We start from the raw sequence: 25,086 nt of genomic DNA, 5'->3' as shown, positions 1-25,086 counted from the left end.
TCAGACAAAAAGAGTGGGAACTTTCAAAGAAACGCGTATGGGCAACATAAGATACGTGGCAGTTTTGAAACTTGGCTGCTGCAGAAATTAGGTCGACGGAATAAGGCGGCGCCAGCGATATTTGATATGTTACGTAACTAAACTTTCTAAAGGCAAATGATTTCGTAAAATACTATAATTTTTTGATTTAAATTAACCAATTTAGCAGTTCTACAATTTGCAAGAATATTGTTTAGAATGAAATGGACATAAATTTAATATAAAATGCTTTAAAACGTGCATCGTTATTGGTTTTCCTGTTGCAGCGATATCACAAATAAAGCTGCATTTTATTGCACACGAATACGCTATTCTTGTCCTTATTATTCAATTTACTTTCCTTGATTTGTAAAAAGTTGGCCCATTTGACCAAGGTGGTCTCAGAAGATCGCTTTCACAAAAATATATATTTGAGTGTTTTGCTTTTTTTTATTGGCGCCGAATACAATTAGAGCAAGAACAAGACATATAAAAATATAAATTAAACATTTATAACAGTTTATGGAACTCATTGGAAAAGAACTATGTAAACGCAGCATACAAGGGGGGGGGGGGGGCACTAGAACTGTTGCTTGGTATTGAACACGAATTGCGATGTGCAAAACGACATACAATATAAGTGTGTAGCAACTAAAGAATAGTTCGCAGTTTTGTGTCATTTCGGCGCAAATCGCTCAGAAATCATCCTCGTTTTTTGTCTGCGAATAAATGTCACCAAAGCGGCAAGCATGGATGGCACGAGGACCGAAGCGGGTCGTTAAAATTTAACTACAGAAACACAACTTTAGTAGCTGAGTCTGTCATTTTCTATAGGATGCTGGAAACAGGTGATAGCCACACCTTTTAACTTCTCATTTAGCCACCCGCAGAGGCCAACTATGGTACGAACCAATTCGGTCTGCCTCGCATCGGTCAGTGGATCTTCGTGGCGAACAGTTTCAACCCTCATTTGGAGGCCATTGCCGACGGGCACGTGTGTAAGTTGGGTTATGTTGTCATCATTTACCCGACTGTCGTGGCGGCGGCGAATCGCTTCTTGAATTGGCCCTCGAATGTCACGGTGGGGTCGGGTGAGGCCATTTATCCCTAGCTTTCGTAGAATGGTTTTCATATTGCTGGATTTCTGCCTACTATGGCTCCTTGGTACGTGTACGTATGCTGGCTGAGGATCGTCTTCAAGGTTAAGAGCCTTGTAAATTAGCACAAGACGGTTCAGATCGTTTTCCAAAGTACGCCGCTGTCGGTGTATTTGATTATGTGGGCCTGATTGTCGTTTTCTGCAGAAAAAGCGCCAATTAAGCGATCTATATATAACCACATACGCAAATAATAAAGTGAAGTTTTTTGGCTATAAAAATACATTATTATATTAAACGTTTCTTACCTAATGCTTCGAGATTCGGTAGTGGAAGGCAGCATGAGACAACAAAAAGTAATGAATACGACGATAATGCAAACAGGTGTCTGTATAGTGAAAGCCATCTGAAATAGAAAAAAACTTGAGTTCAGAATATTTATTTACTCGTAGTTTAATAAAACACATGTTTTCAGTTATAAAACATTGCTACATATATCAGAATATAAAACTCACCGTATAATAATGGACAAAACCTAATAATCCACGAGTTCTTTATATGATTTATTCTAAAGCTTTGCTTCTCTTCTTTCCTTTTCTATGCTTCACAAATTCGGTTATGAGGTCCATGCTATAGCTCGTCGTTTATATAACGATGGCCGTGAAAAAATCGTCAGAAAAACGCTGGAGCTTCAACTATATCATCGCTACAATAGGCTGTGTGACGTAGCACTACCAGCAGGTAATTAGAAACTCTAAGCGCTTTCTCTTGTCGGCATAGAGCGAGGGTGGGCAAATGTGGCGAACTCTTAACCGCTCATCTGGACGATTTCGCTAAGTACTTATTACTAGCCGGTCTGTTATTAGGTCTTGGGAGAAATATCAACTTTGCTGTCTGCTGCTCCTGAACTTTTGCATATAAGAAATACGTGCTGGAACTCGGAAACAACTGCCGATCCCTGTGTGCGAAGAACAAGTCAGCATTTATAACGGTGACAATAGACACTGTCGGTCCGTTAAGCCTGCAAAACAAATTGACATTTTTCCCAAATCCATAGGCATGTCGACGCTCATACAAGATAACTTTGTTTATTTAAGCCAGCGCCTTCTTTTGTATGGAGCTGTCAAAATGGCGTCGGCGAGTTACGCGGGCGGTCATTGTTTTTAGCTGCCTACGTCACAAGACGGACAAACAATTTCTCAAAGCGAATACGTCATAGCTACGAAAATGACGTCAAATCGACCATGGGTTAAGGGAAAAGTTACATTGTTGATTTGGTTGTGAAAAACTTCAATATTGGTTCTGTGGTTGCGAGGTTACAGTTGTATACTCAGCAAAATTAAAGTGTGAATCATAAAAGCGTGCTTAGTATTATAGTAGGGTAGGGGGAGATGGGACACCATTAGCACGAGGTATCCAAAGATCCTGATCGTGTTTTAAACAATTAACAACGGTCTATGGGAGTCGTATTTCTTTGAATTTTCTTTGTTTACTTCCAAATGTGACGAGAAAACAGAATAAAAAGGTGTCCCATCTTCCCCAACCCTACTATATAATAATTTCACCGAGAAGCTTGTTTTTAAACTTTTAATAAAATCTTTTTTTTTTTAATAAAAAGTGGTAAACTCAACTTTTTTCGTAAAACAAAGATGGTTTTTATGATTTCGAAGAATTATTAGCATGCTGTAGGGTAAATCAGAATATACCGTAGCATCTAAACCCCATATTTACTGTGTTTTAAACAATTAAAATGATATTTTAAAATCGTAAGACTCGGGGTATATAATTCCGTAAATATTCTTTGTTTAATATCAATTAGTACAAAAAAATAAAGAAAAGGTGTCCCATCTCCCCCCCACACTACTGTTTGTATCAATTTATTTCTCTTCGATTCAAAAGAGCCACGTCTGTAGCTTATTTTTAAACAGCCATACTGATTTCTTTGCGTTTAACCAAGATGCATTAGAGATGTTGTAATAGACAAAATTTGGGCTAAAATACAAAGTCTGTGGTGTATCGCCTTACTCACGTAGAATAGAAGGCATAAGTGACCCTCTGTGCTTAGAATTGTCGCCATTGATTTTGAACGAACACTGTGTTTGTTTTGGCAATGTTCAATTTCCGTTCTTGGCACTGTCCCGAGTCACCACTGACCCCTTATGCTTAGAGACAACCGGTGTTTACAAAACCTATTGCTGTGACTGATTGATGTGGCGATGCAGGCGCGCAAGGAGAGTCTGTATGTTTGCAAACAAGAAAATTTGCGTCCAAAGAATCGTCGACAGAAGTTACGGTGGTGAATACGAATTAATTCAATGTCATGTTCTTTACAAACTGCTACTGAAATCGTTTCTCAGAAAGCGGAATATAGTCCGTCGTTTGCTAATCGGTAAAATTTGGTTTTCTGATAACTAATCGTTACACGGATTTAGATCTGTAGGACGTGATCCGGTGCCTCCATATTTAAAAGAAGTCTTTGATTACCTTGGATTAAGTATCTTTCCAGTGGGCCTAACCCTCCGCAATCTGCTTAAAGATCAGAAACGGTTTTGTGGACAAAGGGATTAGCGGAATGTTTTCGGAAATAAACACACGCCGACTTTGCGTGTCTACGAGAGAACAATTACAAATGTTCTATATTGATGTACAGTCTCAGTATACGCGTGTTAACATTGTATAAACCGTAGAGTCTTTAGTTTATGAACAGAGCCATGTTCGGTCGGATAATGCAGACCCGTAAGCGCCTCTTGAGTTATTTTCGGTTTTTAATGATAACCAACCTAAACCACCAAAAATCATTAGTCGTTTTAAGTCACGCAGCAGAGACTTGCAAATCGCGTGGTGAACCTTTCACCTGTTTACCATAATCTCCTTATACGGTTTGATACCGTCTCTACCCTGTTTATTATGGAAAGGTCGAAATGGATGGTTCCGGGAAATTTGTGGGTATTGTCACGCATTAAACAACTGATCAAAGACCGTATAATGTAGAACATCCGACCCCTTTACATAGAAGATATAAACAACTTTTCGTAAACGAATCAACGGGTAATTTTATCTTCGCATGGCAGGGCAACGACAGCAGTCGTTTTAACACGGGTATTCGTAACATATAAACGGTTTTGCGTGCGGATTTTATTTCCGCCGCCATGAAACTTGGTATAAAACCGCATCGTATGACAAGTTATGACAACTTGCACANCAGGACATGACCTTTAAGTTCAAATGAGTCAACAGTTACATCACTGTGACCGGTAAGCTGTATTTTCAAATGATATAAGTGTAATACAAAGCTACCCTGGTCCGCTGTGTGACACAGATAGAACTGGGAAAGTCCATGCGTGATTCACTAGCTGTGTGATCGTTCGAACTGTAAATCTGCAGCATTAACTTCGGAGATCTTAAAGTGTGATAAAATACGACGTGTATATTTTGGCTGCACTCGAATCGATAACCACCAACTAAATGATTCACCGCGCCAGTCAAATTGGAGCTGTGTCCGTGCACCCGAGTCACAAAGACTCGCTTCCGAGATACCGGAATCGGATTAGAAACATTAACGACCGTGAAATTCGCCTGTTCTGCTCAGTCTAAGGTCACAGTAAAGTCGCGTCTTTGTTGTCCGCTGTTTTACGCGACTACATTCACTGCCCGCTTACTGGTTTGTAGGGGTATCGTGTATCGTGAAGACGAAAACGTAGTGGACGTTCTAAAAATAGTCTATCACTACCGAAAATCTTGTTTTGGTCGCTTTGAGGCGAGTAATTTAAGACCACAGGTGCTCGGTTACCTTTAGAAGAGCCGTGAATTGTGTTGTTGCGGACAAGAATCGCCGCTTCGGTTCAATTACCGTTGCTGCATTTGGCTTGCATTAAAACCATTACTTTTCTGGTTATTTACTATTTCGTGCAGCATCGTTTCTTCCGAGAAAGAATAAAAGCGCTTGTTTTAATAGTAACACCTAGTTTCGGCAGAATTAATCCTATAACATCAAAGCGTCCATCCTTAACTCGTGACCACGGTCCTGTACGCAGCGCTACCATTAAGTGCAGCAAGCTACAAAACAATAGCTTTTGTGATGAAGTCTTCGTAGAAATCCATTGTCGCTCCGTGTGTGGCACAATTGGGTCGCGGGTGGGGTTGGGTCATCTTTCTATCTATGTTTACAAACTCTAAAGCAGGTGCGTACCGTGAGAACTTGCTGCACAAGCCAGGAAAAGCGCTGGCTGCCGAAACTAGGTTATACAGGAGCCCCAATTAGGCAGAGTAAGACAACACGGGGTGCATTGATAAGACGGTAGACTGTAATGCATCGCCCGTGCAGTTCGCTTCGTGTATGTTTACTTGCTGTTCAAAAATGATGAACTACGTGCCCGGCTTGCCACTCCCGTTTGCACGCAACTAGGACAATTGTTCGTTGTATTCCGAGCAGTGAGCACAATCTATAAACCGCTTAACCAAGGTCGAGTTCTTTCCTGTTTAAATGTCACCCGGCGAGCAAATGCGGCCTCCCTTCCCAGAATTGCTTTCCGATTATGTCAGTGTTAAGAGCAACGACAGCGACCTTGTCTTTTCCATTTTTTCCAGGCGTACAGTCGCCGTTTTCAGACTAAAAACAACAATAAAGTTCGATGTAAAAAAACAGCTCGAAAAACAGTTTTCTGTTCACGATTTTACGATTGAGAAATTCAATATCCGGCCGCGGTTCCCACTACCGCACGTCTACGTGATCAAAAAAGATATCTGAGTCTCATTGCTCGAAAACATCAGGGTAATCAAATTGTGACGCACATTTCAAAATTTACAACTTTTTCAAGGTGAATGCAATATAAGAGCAAACATTTTGATGATGTATGTTATAATAATGAGATGTTTCACACGGTACACCGACCAAGTTTGCCTAATTACGTATCGTGACGATACCGCACAAGCCCCTGTGCAAATAGTATTTAGCATTTTATGACGTCTGTACAGACACAAGCAAAGAGGTCGGCGGCCCATGTCATGGCTACGAACAATACAGAATATGAGCTAGGTTACGTCATACACGTTTCGGCCACAATAGGCAATTTAGTTTTACTGCAGGCAAAATGCGAACGAATCTATATTTACTCGCATATACGTGAACACCTAATATGGAAAGGTTACCGAAAATTAAAAAACACTTTCGAAAGCGGCTTTTACAATGAACCTTTCATAGGAAATAACAGCAAGATCTTGTCATTACCTTATCACGTATTATCACTGTTCCTTTCCGGTGCAATTGAGGCAAATTGTTGTAGTTGATGCCAAACTGAGAAAACAGGAGTTCGTTTTTATCTCCAGACAGAGTACCCTGCGAAAAAATAATATAATTTTTATTTATCTCTTCGAAAACTATAGCAAAAAGCATAAACAACGAAAAGAAAGGAATTAACAGCAAAATAACACGCTATAGATAAAAGGTGGTGGGGTAAAAAGTAGGGCTGTTGCATCCCCTAAAATAAATGAGAACGGTGATACACTTATAAATCGCTCGTTATTGCTTAACCGTTAGAAGCGGTTAGTAATTGGTGAATAAGGGTGTGATAACGGATTGCTCAACGACAGGAACTGACTAAGGTTGTCAAAATACAAAGTCAGTATGATATCCCGGCCGTGCTGGTACGGGTTCCAGACAACTGGAAATTTCATGGCTGGGGTTACTGGTCGCACTTTGCACATGGCACGTGGTGTGCCCAAACAAAGCGAAGTGTGTTCCCGGTGCGCCAAATAAGGCCTGTAGGTTCGCTGACGTTTGTTTTGGCAACGCCGACAAAAACGCACAGCGCCGCCGAGATAAAGTGCGTTTTGTGCCGTAGAAGGGTTTGAAACAGTCGATCATTTTTTGCCGGGGGATTATATGCCTTAGCCAGCGCGTGCATGCAATAACAGAGACAGCAGTGTGTTCTGTAAAGAGAAAAAATTCAAACCTATATCGGCTGTCTGACATGAATTATTACATACGACAAACTTTTATCTCTTGCCTGGCACCTAGTGTCAAAGTTTTAAATAAAAACCCTACCGCTGGATGGCAAAAACAAGAATCGCTTTTTTAAGCACATATGGGAATGTTTTATTACACAACATACTTTTCATAACAAAAAAAAACAAAAACTTTTTTTTCGACTTTGTAGAACTTAACATGTTGCTCATACTCATAATTACATCCAACTTTTAAACCGGCAATGTGGCAGAGTGGTTTGCATGTATGCTTCTAGCCCAGAGTTTACACTTACAGGCTCGAGACCCACATTATAATGACTGTCCTTGCCCCACACACAAAGATTATAAACTTATACCCTGTTAATTCATTTACACAATTCAAGTAAACAATTTGTCATAGTAAAATCGCTAAGTTTTAATTAACTTTTTAGGGGAGCTATATGAGCTACTGAGTGTTTAATGAAAACACAAACTATCATAGTTTGAACCAAGTAAAAATAAGCTTTTTTTACCTTGAGCCTTTCTTGAGATTCCACATGTGTTAACCCTGACTGTACAAGCTTCCAGAAGCAATAGTTGTACATGTTGTTTATGTGGCCTGGAAGAATAAAAACCTGTTTGTTTTGTTTTATCAGAGGTATAACTGCAATGCAAAACACATGCACACTGGATGAAGAAATAAATGACAGTATGACACTTCATTTTCCTAACATGAAAGGGCAATGTCAGTTGTTATAAGTTAAGTCTCTTATTTTTTGTTGATAATTTAGACAACCAATAACGGACCACCGGGTTGGAGCAGTTGCTGTTAAGTGTTGAGCTTCAAACACATAAACTATTTACTAGAGGAGGACATGCTAACCACTGTGCTAGGTGAATAGGAGTAAAAAAAACAAGAGTCCAGACTAGACTTTCCAGTTCCTAATATAACAAATAAAAATCTACGAAGCAGCTTACAGTCAACTTGTCTCCAGCTTAAATAATCTCTTAAATTTTTGTCACTTGGGTAAAGCACCAAGCGACTGTCGAATGCAGGAGGATATTGTAGTTCAAGATCGGGAAAATATTTCTTCCAATGGTAAACATAAGATGTGGAGAATTGTGAGACAACCACAGAAGAAAGTTTGCTGGTGAAAGATGTGGAATATTATGAATTTGAAGTAGGGTATAAATAGTTATGTATATAGGGTATTTGTGAGCATGGGAAGTTACCGTATTTGTTAGTAACACACAGTATATTACATTGAAAGCATAAGTTTTGCAGGTGATTCACGCATAAAGTTACACACATGGCATCTTAAAAGTAGGCAGGGGGTGAACGAAACAAAACCTGTTACTTACATTTATTCAATTTAAATGATGGCTAAACTGTTAAATTTATTTTACACCAAAAATTGTTCTTCACTTAAAAATACCTTGATCTTCTGTTGTATGCTTTTGTCTTCTTTTTAAACACAAAAGAGTATTCATCGCTTTGCCCATATGCCAGTACAATGTCATTTAACAAGTCCATTACTGAGGTAGCAGCTGCAGTCATTAACTTTAACGCTCTATCATCATTCGGCTTTTCAAAGTTATGCGTCGTTGAAAATTTATGAAAGTTTTTGCCATCGATTCTTACAACGGGCCAACAGTTGGGCAGGCATGGGTCTGGTATTTCAAATGACTTCACATAATCATACTGGCTGTGTGTCATCACTTGTTTGTATGGTAGTGTTTTCAGAGTGTTTTGTAATAAACCAGATTTACGCAAAAGAGATCTGACCATAACCAGCCCTGCAAACAACATGCAATGTATTTTAATGACAGCCCTATAAATGGACTGTGATTTACTGATAAGGTTAATAACATGATTGCAAACTAATCTTGAAATACAATAACAGTTTAAACTAACAACCCCAAAAAATGTTGACACCAAAATCAAAAACAGAACTTTTTTTACAAAACGCTTTACACATACACAGCAATTGCACATAAAATTAAAATTTATATCAAGTTCTTTGACATGTATGGACCATCCAACTCATAACCAAGTTTCCTGTAATAGTTCCTCGTGCCCACTCCTGAGATAACGACAAGTTTAGACGATCCATGTTCCTCAAGAGCGATACGCTCTGCTTCCTCCATCAGCAAAGTCCCAAACCCTTGATGTTGAAACTTAGCAGGATCCCTAGAACTCACAGGAACCACACTACCATAAACATGCAGTTCGCGTACCAAGGACGCACCCTTGCCTTTCAATTCAGGCCGAAAAGCTTCTTGTGAACATTTTCTGAGTCTCAAAAGCCCGACTAAAATATCTTGCTCTGGGTCTTCATATGAAAGAAATGTTTCCCAGCCACCATTTGCTGTGTAGTCCCTTCTTATCAGTTCAACTTCGTATGGTTTCACTTTATGATGTATTTGTTGTATCCCGGCCTCTCTAGTACGAACATCCCTGCATGTGGTGCCGAGATCTTTCATTCTTGCAAGAGCCAATTCCCTTAAGTTACCATGTTCTACTCCAGATGATACCAGTGGCATTGGGATATCTCTTTGTACTCTGCAAGAACAGAATCATACACATGATTTTAATGGACATTATAGCAATGTATTGTCATGATCATATTATAATCTTTCCAGTACAAGTAATATTTGTCCGGTGTTATGAGTTATGACTGAGCAGTTAGAGCACTGGGGATACTGAGTTCAGGGCCCAATGCTGCCACCATTGATGCATATGTCCTTGAATAAGACAGTTACATTCATTTACCAGAAATTGGCTCATTGCTGCAACCAATTAGTTAAAGGGAACACACATGTTATATTAAATATCATTATCCCAATTCAAAAGAATAAATAACTAAAAATTATTTTAATAATATTTACCTGTAAATTCTTGTCCATGGGGGAACAAGAGCAAGAATCTTAGCAACCAAATCAATCAATGTAGAAGGCGGATAACTCTGGTATCGACCAGTTTTCCACAACTCATACAAACCTGTTCCACGAATTACTAACGTTGGATATATTTTAAGACCATCAGGTCGAAAGGCTGGGTTTTCGAAAAACTCAACAAATTGTTCAATGTCTCTTTCTAAGCGAACATTAGGCAGGTTTGGCATCATGTGGGTGACAACTTTGAAACCACAATCTTTCGCAATTTGAAATGACTCTGATACAGCACGAACTGTGTGTCCTCTGTTAGTGTCACGTGCTACATCCTCGTACACACTTTGAACACCAATTTCAAGTCTCGTACACCCGTATGTTAACATTTCACTTTGGTGTTTTTTGAGGCAGTAATCTGGCCTTGTTTCGATGGTTATACCAATGCATTTTGTGCGGCTTCTCTCGCTGTATTTAACAGCTTCCTCTACATTATTACTCCTGTGGCCTGAGAGGGCATCGTGCAGATTCCTTATAAAGTAGTCTTTATATGTATCAGGTAATGACATGAAAGTTCCCCCCATGACTATAAACTCGACTTTATCCACTGAATGCCCAAGCTGTTTCAGTTGCTCAACTCTGTGCCTGGTTTGTAAAAATGGGTCATAACGGGCACGTATTGCTCTCATAGAAGTGGGTTCATATCCTGTGTAAGACTGTGTTGAATACTCAAAGTCAGAGTCTGGACCTCCTGGACAATACACACAAATGTTACCGGTCATGTTTATATGTGGGCATCTATGAGGTTTGCACATAACAGCCACAATTGCTATCCCACTGGCAGTTCTGACAGGTTTTGCCCTCAGTTTGGGTAGAAGTGACTTCTTATACTGGTGTGGAACAGCCGCTATAATGTCTGTAAGTCTTGGTTGAGATTTCAAGCCATGTTTCGATGAAATTCTTCCTTTCAGTTTGTTTAAATTAATGTCTTGCCCCGAGTCATGGGCATCAATTAAAACACGCACAATTTCAGCAGTAGAAATTGCAAGCAGTTCAGCTTGGGAAGCTGTTGGCTCCGTTGCCTTTCCCATTTTATGACAGATTATAAAAGCACAAACCCTAATTAATGGTTGAAAAGCTACCACTTCGTCTCTGAAAAAAATTTATGGCATTAAAGACAATTTGATAACTTGGTACAACGTAAGTGGGTGCAGTGTGCACTATTACAATAGATTCATTTTACGAAAAAAGCGGAAGGTTTACAATTTCTTATGATTGCAGAGACAGCAATGAAATATACGATTCAGAAATATTTGACACAAAACCAAAAAATCCTTATTGTAATATTTACCAGATCTAAATAACAGTACTTTGTCGTTTCATAATATTAATTTCTACAGCACAGAGCACAAAACATTTTAAAATTTGAATTCTTTGTATTTTTTTGTTGATCTGTTAGTGTCTTGTGTTTGGGCCTTTCTCTTTTTCTTTTGTTTCGCAGCATGCTCAGCGACCATATCACTGAAGTCTTCTTTCTGCACTTGCTCTTGCTCACGTACCCTCTGCTCATACTTAGCAGCCATGGCAACATTATCAAGCTCCAGTTCTTCAGGATTGAGGGCAACCTCTACGCTCTCAATATCTGCCACTCCAGCAGAAAGCACAGGTCGCCTGGTTGCGTTTACGTCATAAACGTGAGCGGAAGCCATCATGTTACGACCCACTGCACCAGCAGATTTCTCAGGCAACACGGTGAAGAGTTGTGGAGTGTCTCCTCCTTCCATTGCGTCCTCAATCTTTCGTTTCCTGAGCTCCAGCATGTCTGGGGTCTCCATCCCACTTGGAACAGAGGAAATCCCGCTTGGAGTGATCATTCCACTCTCAGCTGGTGTGACAAATCCAGTTTCATCCGGAATCTTCTCTTCTCCTTCACTCTCTTCCTCTTCAGAAGACTCCTCTTCGCTCTCAGACTCCAAATCTCCCCAAGCAGATTTATCAATGTCATCTGTTTCATCCCGCTGCGAAAAATCTCCTGCTTGAGTTCCAAACACATCTCCATACAAAGGTCTTCCCATCTCATCAACAGGTGGCTTTCCCCAACCACCAGCATGATACCCAAATGAACAACTTTCTGGTATAGGGCAATTAAGTCCCATAATCTTTAGGTTTGGATAAGAGGGAGGTGGGCCATACCTTTGCATTGCAATGAGCCAGGGTGGGGGTATTTTGGTAGCTTGTTCACCCACTGGCATTCCAAGGGCTAAGCGTAACTCATCTGAAAAGTTACCAGGTTTCTTTTCTTTTAGGCGAGTTTCAAATTCTTTACCTTCATAATACAAATCACCATGTGTGGTCATTCTGGGTTTAGTTTGGTAACGGAAAAAGGCATCGTGCAACTTTTGGTAGTCAATATCAATTTTACCCAGCTTTGGTCTCACTTTTTCTCTCATTTTAGTCTTGAGTGTCCTCTGGTCCTCCTTCTCTTGCAAAGCTTGTCGCATTTCCATAATACCAGTGTTCTTAATACATTGCGGCAGCTCAAAAGGTGGCTTCTCAAATCCTCTTTTACCCTGCAGGTACTTTCGTTTGAAACACCAATGCCTAGGAACTGTCACAGAATTCCTAGATGCCTTTAAATGCACAAGCAGACGTGGATCTTGGGCAGTTACATCATGCATCTCTACAACATCAGGTCTGGTGACCAACTGCTTTAGTTCAGCAACACTCAATCTGTTCATTCTTCTCAGTTTTTTCTTAGATAACTTCTGTTTACCATCGTCCTCAGCATTGCTGTCTTCATCACTGCTTCCAGCTCCGAATGCCTTCACCTTTTCCACAGCTTTTGCTTTATTCATTGTACTTTCAGGTTCTGGCGCTTCTTTCATTTTTTCGACTTCCTCGGCGATTTTAAATGCTTGGAAAATCTTTTTAAACACAAACAAATGAGGATCGTTGAAATTTGGATCTTGTGTCACGTACTCAATATCAGCATCCACATCTTCTTCATCATCTGCAGGAGCGGGATCAGTTTCAACTTCTTTCTTTTTCTCTTCCTGAAGCTCCGCTTTTCGTCTCTTCTTTTTTGCTCTTTTCTTTTTATTTTTGAGCTTCCTTTGTGTGGCAAGTATATCTTCTTTAGATTCTTTTTCACCACCGGCAATAGCTGCTCCATTCAGAAGCTGTGACTTTGCTTTTTCCAATTTCAACTTCTCAGCATTCTTCGTGTTCTGCTTCTCCAGCTGAGGACTTCCAGACATTGCTTTTTTCATCTCTTCATTCGAGACACCAACCTGTTTTGCTCTTTCATTTTTATACGCGAGGACTTTCTCCAGAGCAACAGGAAGATCAACATGAACGCTATCTTCTTCACCAGGAGCAGGAGGCTCAGCTTCTTCAATCTCTTGTGGATAAGCGCCTTCAACCTGCTCATAATATACAAGCAGTTTGTTGACCAATTCACTTTTTCTTCCATCAGAAGGAATTCCAAGTCTGTCCAACTGCTGCCTTAAGTCGTGGACAGTTAACTGGTTCAATTCATATAAAGTTTTCATGATGATGCAACTCTGTAATAACTAACAGTCCAGCAGAGTCCACTAAAAGTAGAAAAAATAACATATGAGCAATTCAACATTGCAAAAAAATACTCACTATGCCGTGTCTTTATTATTCACACACGCAAAAAACTCAAACGCCTAACCGTGCAACTGCAGTTTGCCAGTCTATCTGATATGTTAAAAACCTGTTCTATCAAATTGTTTCTCACTTCGAACTAACATAGCCCAAAAGCAATCACTATCACAAACATATAACATTAAACTTTTTCTGAAACGAAACCGTTGTCGCTCAATATATTGTAAAAATTAATGTAAACGCAAACACAAAACAGCAAACTTATCCTCGCGTTGTAATTTCGTATGTACTTAGATCGGATACGCGAAAAGATTTTCTTGGCAGCGCTAAACAGTGGACACGTAAGTGATTACCATGATATAATTTTGTTCGACAAAAAAGGATCCACATGACTACTGCGAGTTCAACAAACATAGCAATTTTCACATGCTCTACTAAATTGACTGCAATAGTTACAACTGTACGTTAATTGTCAGTTATCTGCTGAAAGTAATGCACACGATATTTTATTTGCATTTGTTTTATTAAATTGGAATCTCGCTTAAAATCTGCATAAACTTGTTAACGAATTTGTGACGAACGTTCGCTTCTTACAATTGACCAGCCTTGGCGTAGTGGAGAAGACCTGGAAAAGTAATAAAAGAATTAACGTTACTGTGGCTTAAATGAATGCAATTTATGCGTCACTGCTTGCACCATTGCGGGCATATATTTTCATGGGCAAAACACTCAACGCCAATTGCTCCAACCCAGTGGTTACTCACGGGTTGCCTAAGTTGTTAGCCATACGAAAAAACAAACACCACAAAGTTACATATGTGGTAACTCGTAAGCTGGCGCGAGGTGTATGAAACAGAACACCACCCGTGTATTAACGACTGTCGTTTTATAGCCATGCGAAGATATAAAGCAAGTTACATTCATGTATCAATTTTAAATAAAACAATACGTACCAGCAACTGCGGATTGGAAACCAGCGTTGTAATCGGTAGCAACTTCATTGCTGATATAATCGCTTCTATCGTCAGTGTATGCCCCGTTCCTTGCTGGTCCACCGACAAGAGCTCCATACAAAACATGTGGATTGGCGCCTTGCATATTCAAAGCGTTGAAGTCACATGTTTGTACTGGTACAGCTGTCCATGCAGGGCAAGAACTGGAATAAGAAAAATTGTTAAAAATTTGAACATAAAACATTTTACTTTTTGTCCATAATATATAAATATCCGGATGGTGTTTTAAACAATTATCAACGGCCTATGGAAGTCCAGAGCATAACTCTTTGAATGTTCGTTGTTTAGTACCAAATAGGAAAATGAAATAAAAAGGTGTCCCATCTTTCCCACCCCAGTCTACTACAGTTTAGAATCTGGACTTCCGTTTTGTATGTTGCGTATTTCGTACCACGTGATCCTATAATTTTTCCTTGTTAAAATTTACCTGGCTCTGTGATGAGGTTTCTGAGGTGAATTGGCACCCATTCCAATGACGTATTTCTGCCCGTTGGTGTTTGAACCAAGCATGTAGTAGATCTGGTTCTTCGCGTATGTAACGTATTGAGATCGCTTCGTAGAATCCACACGGCCAGCAACAGTGGCAATGAAAGCGAAATTGGCTGAAGTGATTAAAATATTAGTTTTTTTGCTCGTTATTTCAGGCGTAGCAATACTTAATAAATTTAGCAAAGTATTTGGGTCGATACTTTCTTAACAGACAAAAATATTTTTTAACGTTTTAATTAAGCACTGTTTCTGATGGAAAACGGACCAAATCCGGATTAAATCTCAGGTCCTTGTCAAGAACTTCACCCATATAGGATAGAATGCACTGTTTCAAATTATACCTGCGTAACGGTTGGGCCCCCATTGGGATTTCCATGTAAGACCGTCGGGTGTCTTTCCAATGTTGTTCATTGCGTTTTGCAGGAAACGATCAACATCGCTCTTGTAATTGTTGTTACCTGTAATCTGAGCCATGAGGACCTGAAAATAAAATGGCACCTTTTAGCATAACGTATTCTTTATTGTTATTTGGTTGTTGTTTAAATACTACAATAAAGAAAAAATGCGGCTGTCGCTAATGTATTATATTTTTTATGCGTAAAGATTCTTTATTCTGTATGGTAGGTTGCTGGGGTGGGGTAAGATGGTACACTTAATTCTCGATTATCGTCCCATTTGGATAAGGAAATACGGGATATTATATACTAAGAGATAGCACCACTGTACTATATTACATAGATTAATCTATAATCGATAATATTTTATAAAGTACCTGAACTCCAGCGTATTTGTTGTCCCATGAAAATTCAGGAGCAACGTTTCCGGCTCCGAAGTTGTTGTAGTTAGTAGTAACAAAGTTAAGGTAGCTAGCTTCGTTTGTAGCTTTGTGTAACCAAACAGCAGCCCACAAAAGCTCATCGTTGTATCCGTTCCATGACTTGTAGTAGCTTGCAACACCGGGTACTGAGAGATGGTAGTTACGTCTGCGAGAACAAATAGTTTAGATATTATGCTGCAACTAAATTGGAGGGTTACATTTAAGAAATTATTTTTTGGGAAAAACTTATCCTTGTTTGGCGGGTTAACGATAGTCGATAAAACACGGATGTTCTGTTTTATACACCTCGTGCCTGCTTACGAGTTTCTTACTAAACACAAGGTGCATAAACTTACTCTAATTTAAATCAACTTATCCCGCGTACTGCCGTTCGAAAAACTAACCTGTGTGAGTTAGCAAATTCAAAAAGCTGTCGGGCGTGAGCGACCAAAGTATTTGCATAGTTTGGCTTGCTTTGACGGAATACGATTGAGGCTGCAGCAAGAGCGGCTGCGGTTTCAGCTGCAACTTCTGTTCCGGGGTTCTGTGTGTCGATCTTGTATGATCTTCGTACAGTGTTGATTGCATCTTCGGGTCGTTCCCATTTCGCGTGGTCGGCGGCAGGGTCTCCAACCTGTAAAACAGAGGTTTGTTCGGATATGTGGCAAAGTTGTTGCAAGCCGCATGCATCTATCTCAGATATTACGTGATGGAGCCTCGATGATGCTATCATGGTGGCATGTGCCCTTGAGTAAAACACTTAGCAAACAACCCTATCTATATGTTGTAACTCGTATGCGGGCAAGAGGTGTACGAAACACTAGTGTTATAACGACTCTCGTTAGTTTACATTTATTCAGGTGCGTCAAACCTTGACAATTTCCAAATGAAGGTTTTCTTTTTATTTTGTCATCATGTATCTATTCCTGGTGGCAAGCTCACACAAGGTGCAGCATTATTCATTGGAATTTAAGCACACGCAGTTAATATTTTTCGTTACCTACCTGTACATAAAGCTCATTTGGTGAAGGATGCGCTTTGACAAAGTAGTCGGTAGCCCATTCAAGTGATTTTCGTGCGTTGTTTAATTCTCTTGACTCAACGTATGCGTCTCTGAACTCGATCAGACCCCAAGCAAGAACAGTTGCCGAGTAAGCCATCGGGAAACCAAACTTAATGTTGTCTCCAGCTGAAAAAATAAAACATATGATACAGGTTTCTGTACATAGGCACGTGTATGAAATGCATAAGGTGAATGAAACATAACTTCCGCGTTACAAAGACTGCAGTTTCCTCGTTACGAGAAGCGGACGATCCTGTTCGTATTTTAAACAATTAACAACGGTCTATGGAGGTCGTGAGGATGCGGTTTTATAATTTTTTGAATGTTCTTTGTTTATTACCAAATTAGAATGAAAAAGTTGTCTCATCTTCCCCCACCCTACTATATTATAAAGCGACAGGTTAGGATACATAACACCGTGCTTACCGTCGTACCAACCACCAGTAAGATCTATTGACTGGTCGCAACCGTCTTTAAGTCCTGAATCGCCTCTCCATGGAATTCTGTTGTTCTGTGGAAGAGGACCCGACCGCTGAGCCTCGTAGAAGAGGATGGATTTATGGAGAACCTCGTTGAAATCGTAGGTGGTGGTACCAGGGAAATCTAAGTAACAAAAATAGATCTTATTTAGACAAAAGTTAGTTTCAGACAGGTTTCATTCAGAGTATGCATATTCTCATTTGTTTTTTTCATATAGATTTTTAATATTTTTGAAATAATGGTTTCTAATAAACATTTAAACGTTTTTAAACAGTTCTGGTATTTTTCAGGCCTATATATTTCGAAGCCCCTGTGTTATTGACAGTGCACCCCCTCGTGCTAGCGTTAGCTTATGCATATTTTTATATAGCTGAGGCAAGAGTTTCTATTTTTACTTACAGGGTGATCTGATAAAGTTGTTGGCGTTTGTTGCACTAGATCTTGGAGGGAAAACTGCGTTGACAGCGTTGTTGGCGCATCGGGCTGCTGAAACTGGTGCTCGTGTGGTTGTAGAGCCAGATGGTGGGGCAGTGGCTGGAGCAGCGGTTGTTGTTGTTGTTGTTGTTGTTGCTGCTGTGGTGGTGGTTGGGGTAACGCCGTTGAACTGGGATGTGAGACTGGGTTGGGAGCCAGAGTGACAGAAGTTCACTTTTACTGTTAACAAAGATAGGTTGAATGATAAGAATGTATAGACTAGTGTTATAATATGTTAAAACTATAGGAGTAAAAATCTCCAAAAATGTTGAATGTTCTCTAACTAGTTACATGACACTTGAAAACTATTTCAAACAGAATAGAGTCTTCACCCTATTTGTGTGTTAAAAGAAAATTACCAAGCGAATTTTTAAGAGTCAACGTTTGACTACGGTACAGCAGAAATTTGACAAAAGTTTACCATTCGTGTGAGCTAATAAGCTATACGATATACAAACCACCAAAGCTTTTAATACTCTAAGTCTTACAGGATGTGTGTTTATGTTTAACTAACCTTGACTGGGCGCTGTGCTGCCAACAGTCATTTGTGGGATCATGAGAATCTGAAGCTGACCGTCAATGTCACGATTGTAACTTTTAGGTTTCAGCAACCAGACATGACCGTTGGCGAAAGGACCTTCCACATTTGCGACGTAACTCTGTAAAATATAAATGTTGTTTAAGGCTTTTAAAAACTTCTAGTTGAGCGTAGCTGAATGGTTATAGGCATTCGCATTAGAAATTGGCATGCCAAGTTGAATGTTGAATGTTGGGTTATCGTCCACACTTGAAACTTCTAGCACCCCTTAAGTGAGTTATCATGAGTTGTCTAAACTGCCAGTCATACATTACAAAAAACATCTTCCCCAAAATAAGTATCTACATAGTTACGTAACTCTTGGTCACTGGTAAGCTTGGTAACACATGGTGTATGAAACACAACACCCGTGTTAGAACAACTGTCGTTGCCCCTACCACGCGTTAATAAACAAGTTACATACATGCAATCATTCAACACATACCACAAGGGATTCCAGAGGAGAACTAAAATCAAGTTTGAAAATCCAGTCAGCGTTTTGTCCACGTCTCAAACCATATTTCTCAGCACGAGCTGTGTATTTAAACAAGCCTTGTTCTGTCCAGCCATTTGTGTTGAGTGGAACGTAACCTGGTTTGTCACCGCCGTCTAATGCTGTAAATAATAATAATGTTAACTGTATTTGTCTCTTTGGTTGCAGTGTAGTAAAGATTAAGAAGATATTAAAAATGTGTGAGAAAAAAAACAACATAAAATATGTTTTTGAAAAAAATATCGAGGATCAAATTATTAAACAACGAAGAAATACTTACATTCACAGTTTCCGCTTGGTGGGGCAGTTGGGGCAGGTGTTGTAGTTGTTGTAGTTGTGGGTGCTTGTGTTGTTGTCGTTCGTCTTGTAGTAGTTGTTGTGCTTTGTGTTGTAGTAGTCGTTGTTGGTGGAGGAGCGGTAGTGCTGGGTGGTTGGGTGGTGGGTGGCGCTGTGGTTGTGGTTGTAGTTGTAGAAGCGGTTGTCGTGGTAGGGAAAGGTCTCACTGGACTGATGTTTTGAATGCATGAAGCATCGGTGATCACTCTGTCGTAGAAAACGGCAGTGGCTGGGGATTTAAGACCACGGTAAGACGAGGTATTCGGTAAAAATTGTAAATAAACAAATTGTGTACGTGTTAACTCGTAAGCGGGCACAAGATGAATAAAACGCTCTCTTATATTAACTGTCGATGCTTCGGCCCTAATAAGTTACTTTCACAACCATATATATATGTTATGATAGCTTGAATCAAATATGTTAATTCATATATGTTGGGTATGTAGCTTGAATTACCTATATATTGAGATGCATCGGTGTTTGCTGGCAAGTTAGAAATATGCATGTAGAATGAGTAGACGCCCAATCTTGAGATATCTTGATTATGACTTTTACTCGTCAATGTGAAAATACGACGATCGGAGCTGACGGCTGCTTGGTTTGTATGTCCGGACTGGATTACAGCACCAGCTGGTAAAGGTCTGGAGAAAAATAGGAATGATTTAGACTAGAGTATAAAGAACTATGCCGTTTATATCATAGAGATACTAATATATAACATATTAGTATCTCTATGGTTTATATAGTGGTATATTAGTATCTCTATGGTTTATATAGCCAAAGTTTGGTGTTGGCGTAATAACGGGCCAAATCTGGCCCAAACCCTAGGACTTATTACAGAATAGAATAGTCGCGTAATATTTTCTGTGCACTTACTTGGCAAACATGATAGCCACCGACCAACCGGATGCTCCTCGGTTAGCAGGCTTAATATTAACACGAGTAATTGCACTTTGTGGCCAGATGTCCAAAACTGCGAACGATGCGCTCATCAGGTCTGGTATATCACACGCAACGAAATCTGGGAATTCTGTGAAGAAAATAATAAAATTACGAAATTAAGTTTTGCCAGTGCTAACATATGGAAAAGTTATTATTAAGCAAGGTCTAAAGATAAAAAAGTCTATGGAAAAAGTTGGTTGTCAAACGGCGTGTAAAATTTGTTGGTATGGTATATGGTTCTACTATTAACCCTCTGTTATAGTGACTATCAATTTCCAGCCACGGAAGAATTTTTGTTAAACAGATCACAAGCAAAAACAAAATTTAATTGCATTTACCATACATGGTTAAGAAAAACGCGGAAGTACGATTTGGACAGAAATGGCTTCGGGTTAAAGTTAGAATTTTTCTATTCTTGGAATATTCTTCACACGAATATTTAGCATCGTGTCATAAAACGTGGAGCTAACAGATGGCTCGTTCTATACTCTATGGTGTATTCTACATCAAACAGAGAGCCATGAACTTTTCGAATGTTATAAATCTAACAGTTCAGTTATTTGTATATCATATTTAGTTTTACTTGGCCGTCAAACGTGTCTAACAATTGTTAACAGAGTTACACCACCAGGTTGGCTCTGCTTCAGGGCGCGGGTAATCCTTTTACTTACGTGGTGTTTATAAACAAAATATACGGTACTATAAACTGTATGTATGCATTTATGTAGCATAACACTAGAAGAGGAAAACAAAAACTAAACATGCAAAGTGTGCCAAAAACAAATCTAAATATGCAAAATGTATGATGAACGTACGGTATTCGCACACAGATACACTTCCTGTCCATCCGCAAACTCCAAGGGAATTGCACCGACATCTTCTCGATGTGGACGAGGACGCGGAAAGAGCATAATCCGATTCACAAATGGCTTTGCATTTACTCAACTCATTGTTGCCGTTCGAACATTCGAGAAATGAGTAGCGGGGTGTGGCGAGAGGGGCACATCGGTTTTGAGCTGTGAAATATAATGTTTATTATAAAATTAAACACAAATTTAACACACGTATTTGAAATCTAAAACGTATTTGAAATAATGAAATTGTCTCATTTGGTAGTAAACGCAAAAAATACAGAGTCATAAATAATCGTAGACCGTAACTCTAGAAAATCGTGGATAATTGTTAAAAACACGATCAGGAAATCCATTTCTAACGTTACCCCAATTTACCCCACCCTACTATATACACATGTATTATTCACGGGTTTATTTGATTTAACAAATGTAATTAAACCTTTATTTAAAAACCTAATTTATTAAGCCAGATAATATCCGAGTTAATTTAGCGAAATTTAACAATTTATGTTAAACTAATTGCTTACCATTTGCGAAGGCAAAAACTGAAGCGCAAATAAGCGCTAATCTTAATAAACTCATTATAAACTAAAATAATTCTTCACTTGTAGTTTATACTTGTATACGTTACTGTATTGTCTCATCTAATTTAAACTGCTGTGGCTCTGGATGTTTGGTTTTATGCTGGCTGTTAACTTTTTTCCTTCATTCCTTTTACGGTGTTATTGCATTCTCGTGGATGCATGTCAATCTCGCTTATGACGTGACACAGGTCTATTGTGACCTCGGGGTGATTTCACGTCAGTTATGAATCACAGTACCTTTCCTTTGTGTCATAACGCTACACTTTGTTACACGGCATTTTGCTGTGTTACGTCACAGAAGTGACAAGTCACGACTCACATTCGATTTGGGCATGCTAAAATCTTTCTTACGTCACAATAGCTATTTTCTTTCACACTTCCTTCCAGCTAAATGGTAGTAGCATCCTGTGAAACCCTTTAACCTTAGAAACACACGAAGAAAAGTTATTTTGTGGTATTCTAAGTTAATTTATAATAGAAACGTGACTTGAAGGCGCTGTGTACTTTTGCGACCCCGGCATTTTAAAGGTTACAAAATGATTAAAAAAGGCAATTTAATGCTGTACATCTTTTTCTATGGTAGCACCTTAACGTAATTCTGTACCTTTTTTTCTGTGGTAACACTGTAACGTAGTTCTGTAGTTTTTTGATATAACACCTTAACCAACAGATTACAGTTTTACTTCGTTTTATTACTTTGTACTTAAACCGTCGTATAGTTTACAACGCCTATTATTGACCTTTTAAAATGTTATGGGGAAAGCTATAAACTTACTCGCATGTATTGTGCTTGTTGCAAGTGTTGTTGTTGTTGTTGTTGTTGTTGTTGTTGTTGTTGTTAAAGCTGTTGTTGTTGTTGTAGTTGTTGTAGGCGTAGTCACGCCTGTATCTGAAAAAAAGATGTATCTAGAGGTTACGGCTTCAAGGCTACTCGCTGCTACCATTGTGGACGTGTGTGTTTTAAGGCAAGATATTTAACACCCCCTACTCTCTCAAAATAAAAACAAATGATGAGCAGAGAAACAACAGTTGTTAAAACACGCTCTGGATAAAAAGCGTTAGGAAGCGCGTCAGTGAAAAAGCGGGGCTGCCGTAACCAATCCTTATAATTCCTATACTAATCGTGAAGCGTTCCATATTTAATCTATTTAAAAAAAATCTTATGAATCCTATAGGTCCATATATACAACTTACCGGAAATGTTAATAATGATTATGGACGGTGGTAATATTGCTTGTGCATGTAATCAAGGTGTACCAAAATAGGCAACTTATAACAATACACATAGTGTGTGATACAATATAATGAATCATGGAAACAAACTACGTCGTATTTCTATATTAGAGGGTGTATACATCACCGGAAGTTACGTCACACACGAAAAATTCATACCAATAGTCTGTTATGGCTATATATTGTGGAAATTAAAGGCGCTTTTCTCACAAATGCAAGACCATTGCACTACTGGGAAGTGGTGTAAGACCATGAATTTAAATCGGCAAAGAAAGTCAAACTTTTATTGTTAACCCTAGGGTTACATGTGTGGTATAACTCGTAAGCGGAGTATAACTCGTAAACGAGGTGTATGAAATAGAACATCCGTATAATAACGATTGTCGTTGCTCTACCATGAAAACATATATATTCATTTATTACAATCCTACTGATAAACAAAATGACAATCGGATAGGAAACTTTTAAACTTTAAAAAATAGTAGGATGGGGAAAGGTGGGACATGTTTTCATTTTCTTGTCCAATTTGGTAAAGTTAACAAAGAACATTCAAAGAGGTGTCCCATCTTACCCCACAGAACTATAAACCAACTGCAGTTGGTAGTCAATGAATTGAGTATTAACTTACTTTTCGCATCCTCACTCAAGTTACATAGATCACCCTGGCAACAATAATAACACACCGAGTTTTGCGCCGCATCGTTGCAACCGTTGTTTTGCGCCGCATCGTTGCAACCGGATTTCATTCATACAGGAGCCCTGAAATGGTACTGGATTAATTAATTGGTTAAAAAATACACAGTGTGACTTTAAAATGCATGTGCATGGGTTACAGTCAGTTGTTTGACTTCACACAACGAGTCGATATGCCTTTAAATTAGATTTTCGGGAAATTGCAGAGTTTTTCATGGATTTACTCACAAACATTAAACTTTATGGACGAATAAGTATATCCTCATTAACGCATATGAAGTACTGTGGGGTAAAAAGGGATATACCGTTAGCAATTAAATCTATATTTCCTGACCGTGTTTTAAACAAATAACAAAGCTCTTTTTGAGTTGCGGGACTGCCGTTTTATAATAAATGTTCTTTGTTTACTACCAAATAGTATGAGAAAAGATAATGAAAACATGTCTTACACCCCAACTATAAGTTATCAAACGTAACTGATAGCATACATGCGAAATATGAATACAAACTTACATCGTCACCAGTAGAGCATGTTTGTACAGGATTGGCATTGCATTCCGTGTTGCTGGAGGCACCGTTGCAGTTATAACATTGAATTGCTGAAAGTAAAATATGCGTTCAAATTAAAAACTGTATTGGAGCAAATGTTACATAAAACCGTAGACGAATGTATCAGCGTTAAATTTGTTTAATTATTCATTCATTTAACCAACTAGTTTCATTCGTTGAATAAAATTTACACTACGAACTTAAAAAAACAAGTTTAATTTACTCACCGTCATTTAAATTAACAAGTAATGAAACCAGTATCAAAAATAACCATAATTTTATCATTTTCCCTATATAATATACTATAATATAACTCTGAAAAACGATATACTGTTTACAGGTTGAGAAGTATTTTGAAATGTGCAACCTGTTTCTGTTTTCCCTTACGTTGCGCGATTTATCGTTGTTCCAAATCACCCATTGTGACGTAGTAGTGATGATGCATGAATTAGTGTGCAAAGAAAACATCAGTGGTGTAATAAGCGTTGGAAGAATATTGCAAACAGTGTAATCGCAGAGCCTCGGATTTAATTTGGTCAAACCGTTGTCAACTGTTTAAAACACGATTGAGATATTTTGATATTATGTGCGAAAAGTGTCCCGTCTTCCCCCACCCTACTATATATACTATGGGCCGGGGTAAGATGGTACATGTTTTCATTATCTTTTCTCGTCCAATCTGGTTATACAGACATCTTTAAATCTCTAACCTGATCAAACAAAATTATCTTTGTTTCGTTAATTTAAACAGGCCTTCAAAGGACGACGAATAAACAACTTTAACCAAAACGATAATAAGCAGACTCCACAGCTTTGCGGTATGAAGAAACACAATACCAAAACGCGAGACAAAACACAGCTGGTTTTGCATGCTTGAGTTAGAACTCGACTATTTGTGGGTGTTGCTCCTTC

General features: G+C 38.9%; 4 protein-coding genes and 1 long non-coding RNA gene across 7 annotated transcripts; all 5 read right to left on the bottom strand.

The window, feature by feature from the left end:
- Nucleotides 1-448: 448 nt before the first annotated feature.
- On the bottom strand, nucleotides 449-9,059 carry LOC100179812 (probable tRNA(His) guanylyltransferase). 2 transcript variants are annotated; one of them, XM_026835621.1, is made up of 6 exons: nucleotides 8,495-9,059; nucleotides 8,037-8,206; nucleotides 7,592-7,677; nucleotides 6,343-6,450; nucleotides 1,424-1,521; nucleotides 449-1,316 (listed from the first exon to the last, which is right to left on the bottom strand). In XM_026835621.1, exons 1-6 carry the CDS (start codon nucleotides 9,052-9,054, stop codon nucleotides 824-826), a joined length of 1,515 nt encoding a protein of 504 aa, XP_026691422.1. In that variant the 5' UTR covers nucleotides 9,055-9,059; the 3' UTR covers nucleotides 449-823. The 2 variants fall into 2 exon arrangements, with proteins under 2 accessions (XP_026691422.1, XP_002131677.4); XM_002131641.5 differs by lacking the exons at nucleotides 449-1,316; nucleotides 1,424-1,521 and adding an exon at nucleotides 4,342-5,724.
- LOC100182144 (elongator complex protein 3) lies at nucleotides 8,863-11,095 on the bottom strand. Its single transcript, XM_002131633.5, has 2 exons — nucleotides 9,948-11,095; nucleotides 8,863-9,621 (listed from the first exon to the last, which is right to left on the bottom strand). The coding sequence occupies exons 1-2, from the start codon at nucleotides 11,036-11,038 to the stop codon at nucleotides 9,066-9,068; spliced, it is 1,647 nt and encodes a 548-aa protein (XP_002131669.1). The 5' UTR covers nucleotides 11,039-11,095; the 3' UTR covers nucleotides 8,863-9,065.
- Nucleotides 11,096-11,098: 3 nt separating this feature from the next.
- Nucleotides 11,099-13,550, bottom strand: LOC100184508 (splicing factor 3B subunit 2). The gene has a single exon (XM_002131627.5). It carries the CDS (start codon nucleotides 13,496-13,498, stop codon nucleotides 11,366-11,368), a length of 2,133 nt encoding a protein of 710 aa, XP_002131663.1. The 5' UTR covers nucleotides 13,499-13,550; the 3' UTR covers nucleotides 11,099-11,365.
- A 531-nt stretch (nucleotides 13,551-14,081) lies between these two features.
- On the bottom strand, nucleotides 14,082-23,649 carry LOC100186903 (endoglucanase 7). Of its 2 annotated transcripts, XM_018812907.2 has the most exons (17): nucleotides 23,561-23,649; nucleotides 22,475-22,588; nucleotides 21,077-21,277; nucleotides 20,196-20,349; nucleotides 19,776-19,960; nucleotides 19,264-19,548; nucleotides 18,936-19,105; nucleotides 18,428-18,572; nucleotides 17,839-18,093; nucleotides 17,386-17,562; nucleotides 16,901-17,085; nucleotides 16,301-16,530; nucleotides 15,852-16,062; nucleotides 15,421-15,559; nucleotides 15,018-15,192; nucleotides 14,531-14,733; nucleotides 14,082-14,202 (listed from the first exon to the last, which is right to left on the bottom strand). In XM_018812907.2, the coding sequence occupies exons 4-17, from the start codon at nucleotides 20,309-20,311 to the stop codon at nucleotides 14,168-14,170; spliced, it is 2,511 nt and encodes an 836-aa protein (XP_018668452.1). In that variant the 5' UTR covers nucleotides 20,312-20,349; nucleotides 21,077-21,277; nucleotides 22,475-22,588; nucleotides 23,561-23,649; the 3' UTR covers nucleotides 14,082-14,167. The 2 variants fall into 2 exon arrangements, with proteins under 2 accessions (XP_018668452.1, XP_002131623.1); XM_002131587.4 differs by lacking the exons at nucleotides 22,475-22,588; nucleotides 23,561-23,649 and adding an exon at nucleotides 21,643-21,772.
- Nucleotides 23,650-23,652: 3 nt separating this feature from the next.
- On the bottom strand, nucleotides 23,653-24,542 carry LOC104265920. Its single transcript, XR_717354.3, has 3 exons — nucleotides 24,402-24,542; nucleotides 24,139-24,224; nucleotides 23,653-23,691 (listed from the first exon to the last, which is right to left on the bottom strand). It is a non-coding gene; the product is annotated as an uncharacterized LOC104265920 (long non-coding RNA).
- Nucleotides 24,543-25,086: the final 544 nt, after the last annotated feature.

The sequence above is a fragment of the Ciona intestinalis genome, chromosome 8 (genome assembly GCF_000224145.3).
Source record: "Ciona intestinalis chromosome 8, KH, whole genome shotgun sequence".
Taxonomy (NCBI): domain Eukaryota; kingdom Metazoa; phylum Chordata; class Ascidiacea; order Phlebobranchia; family Cionidae; genus Ciona; species Ciona intestinalis.
This window is presented reverse-complemented; position numbering and strand designations above follow the sequence as displayed.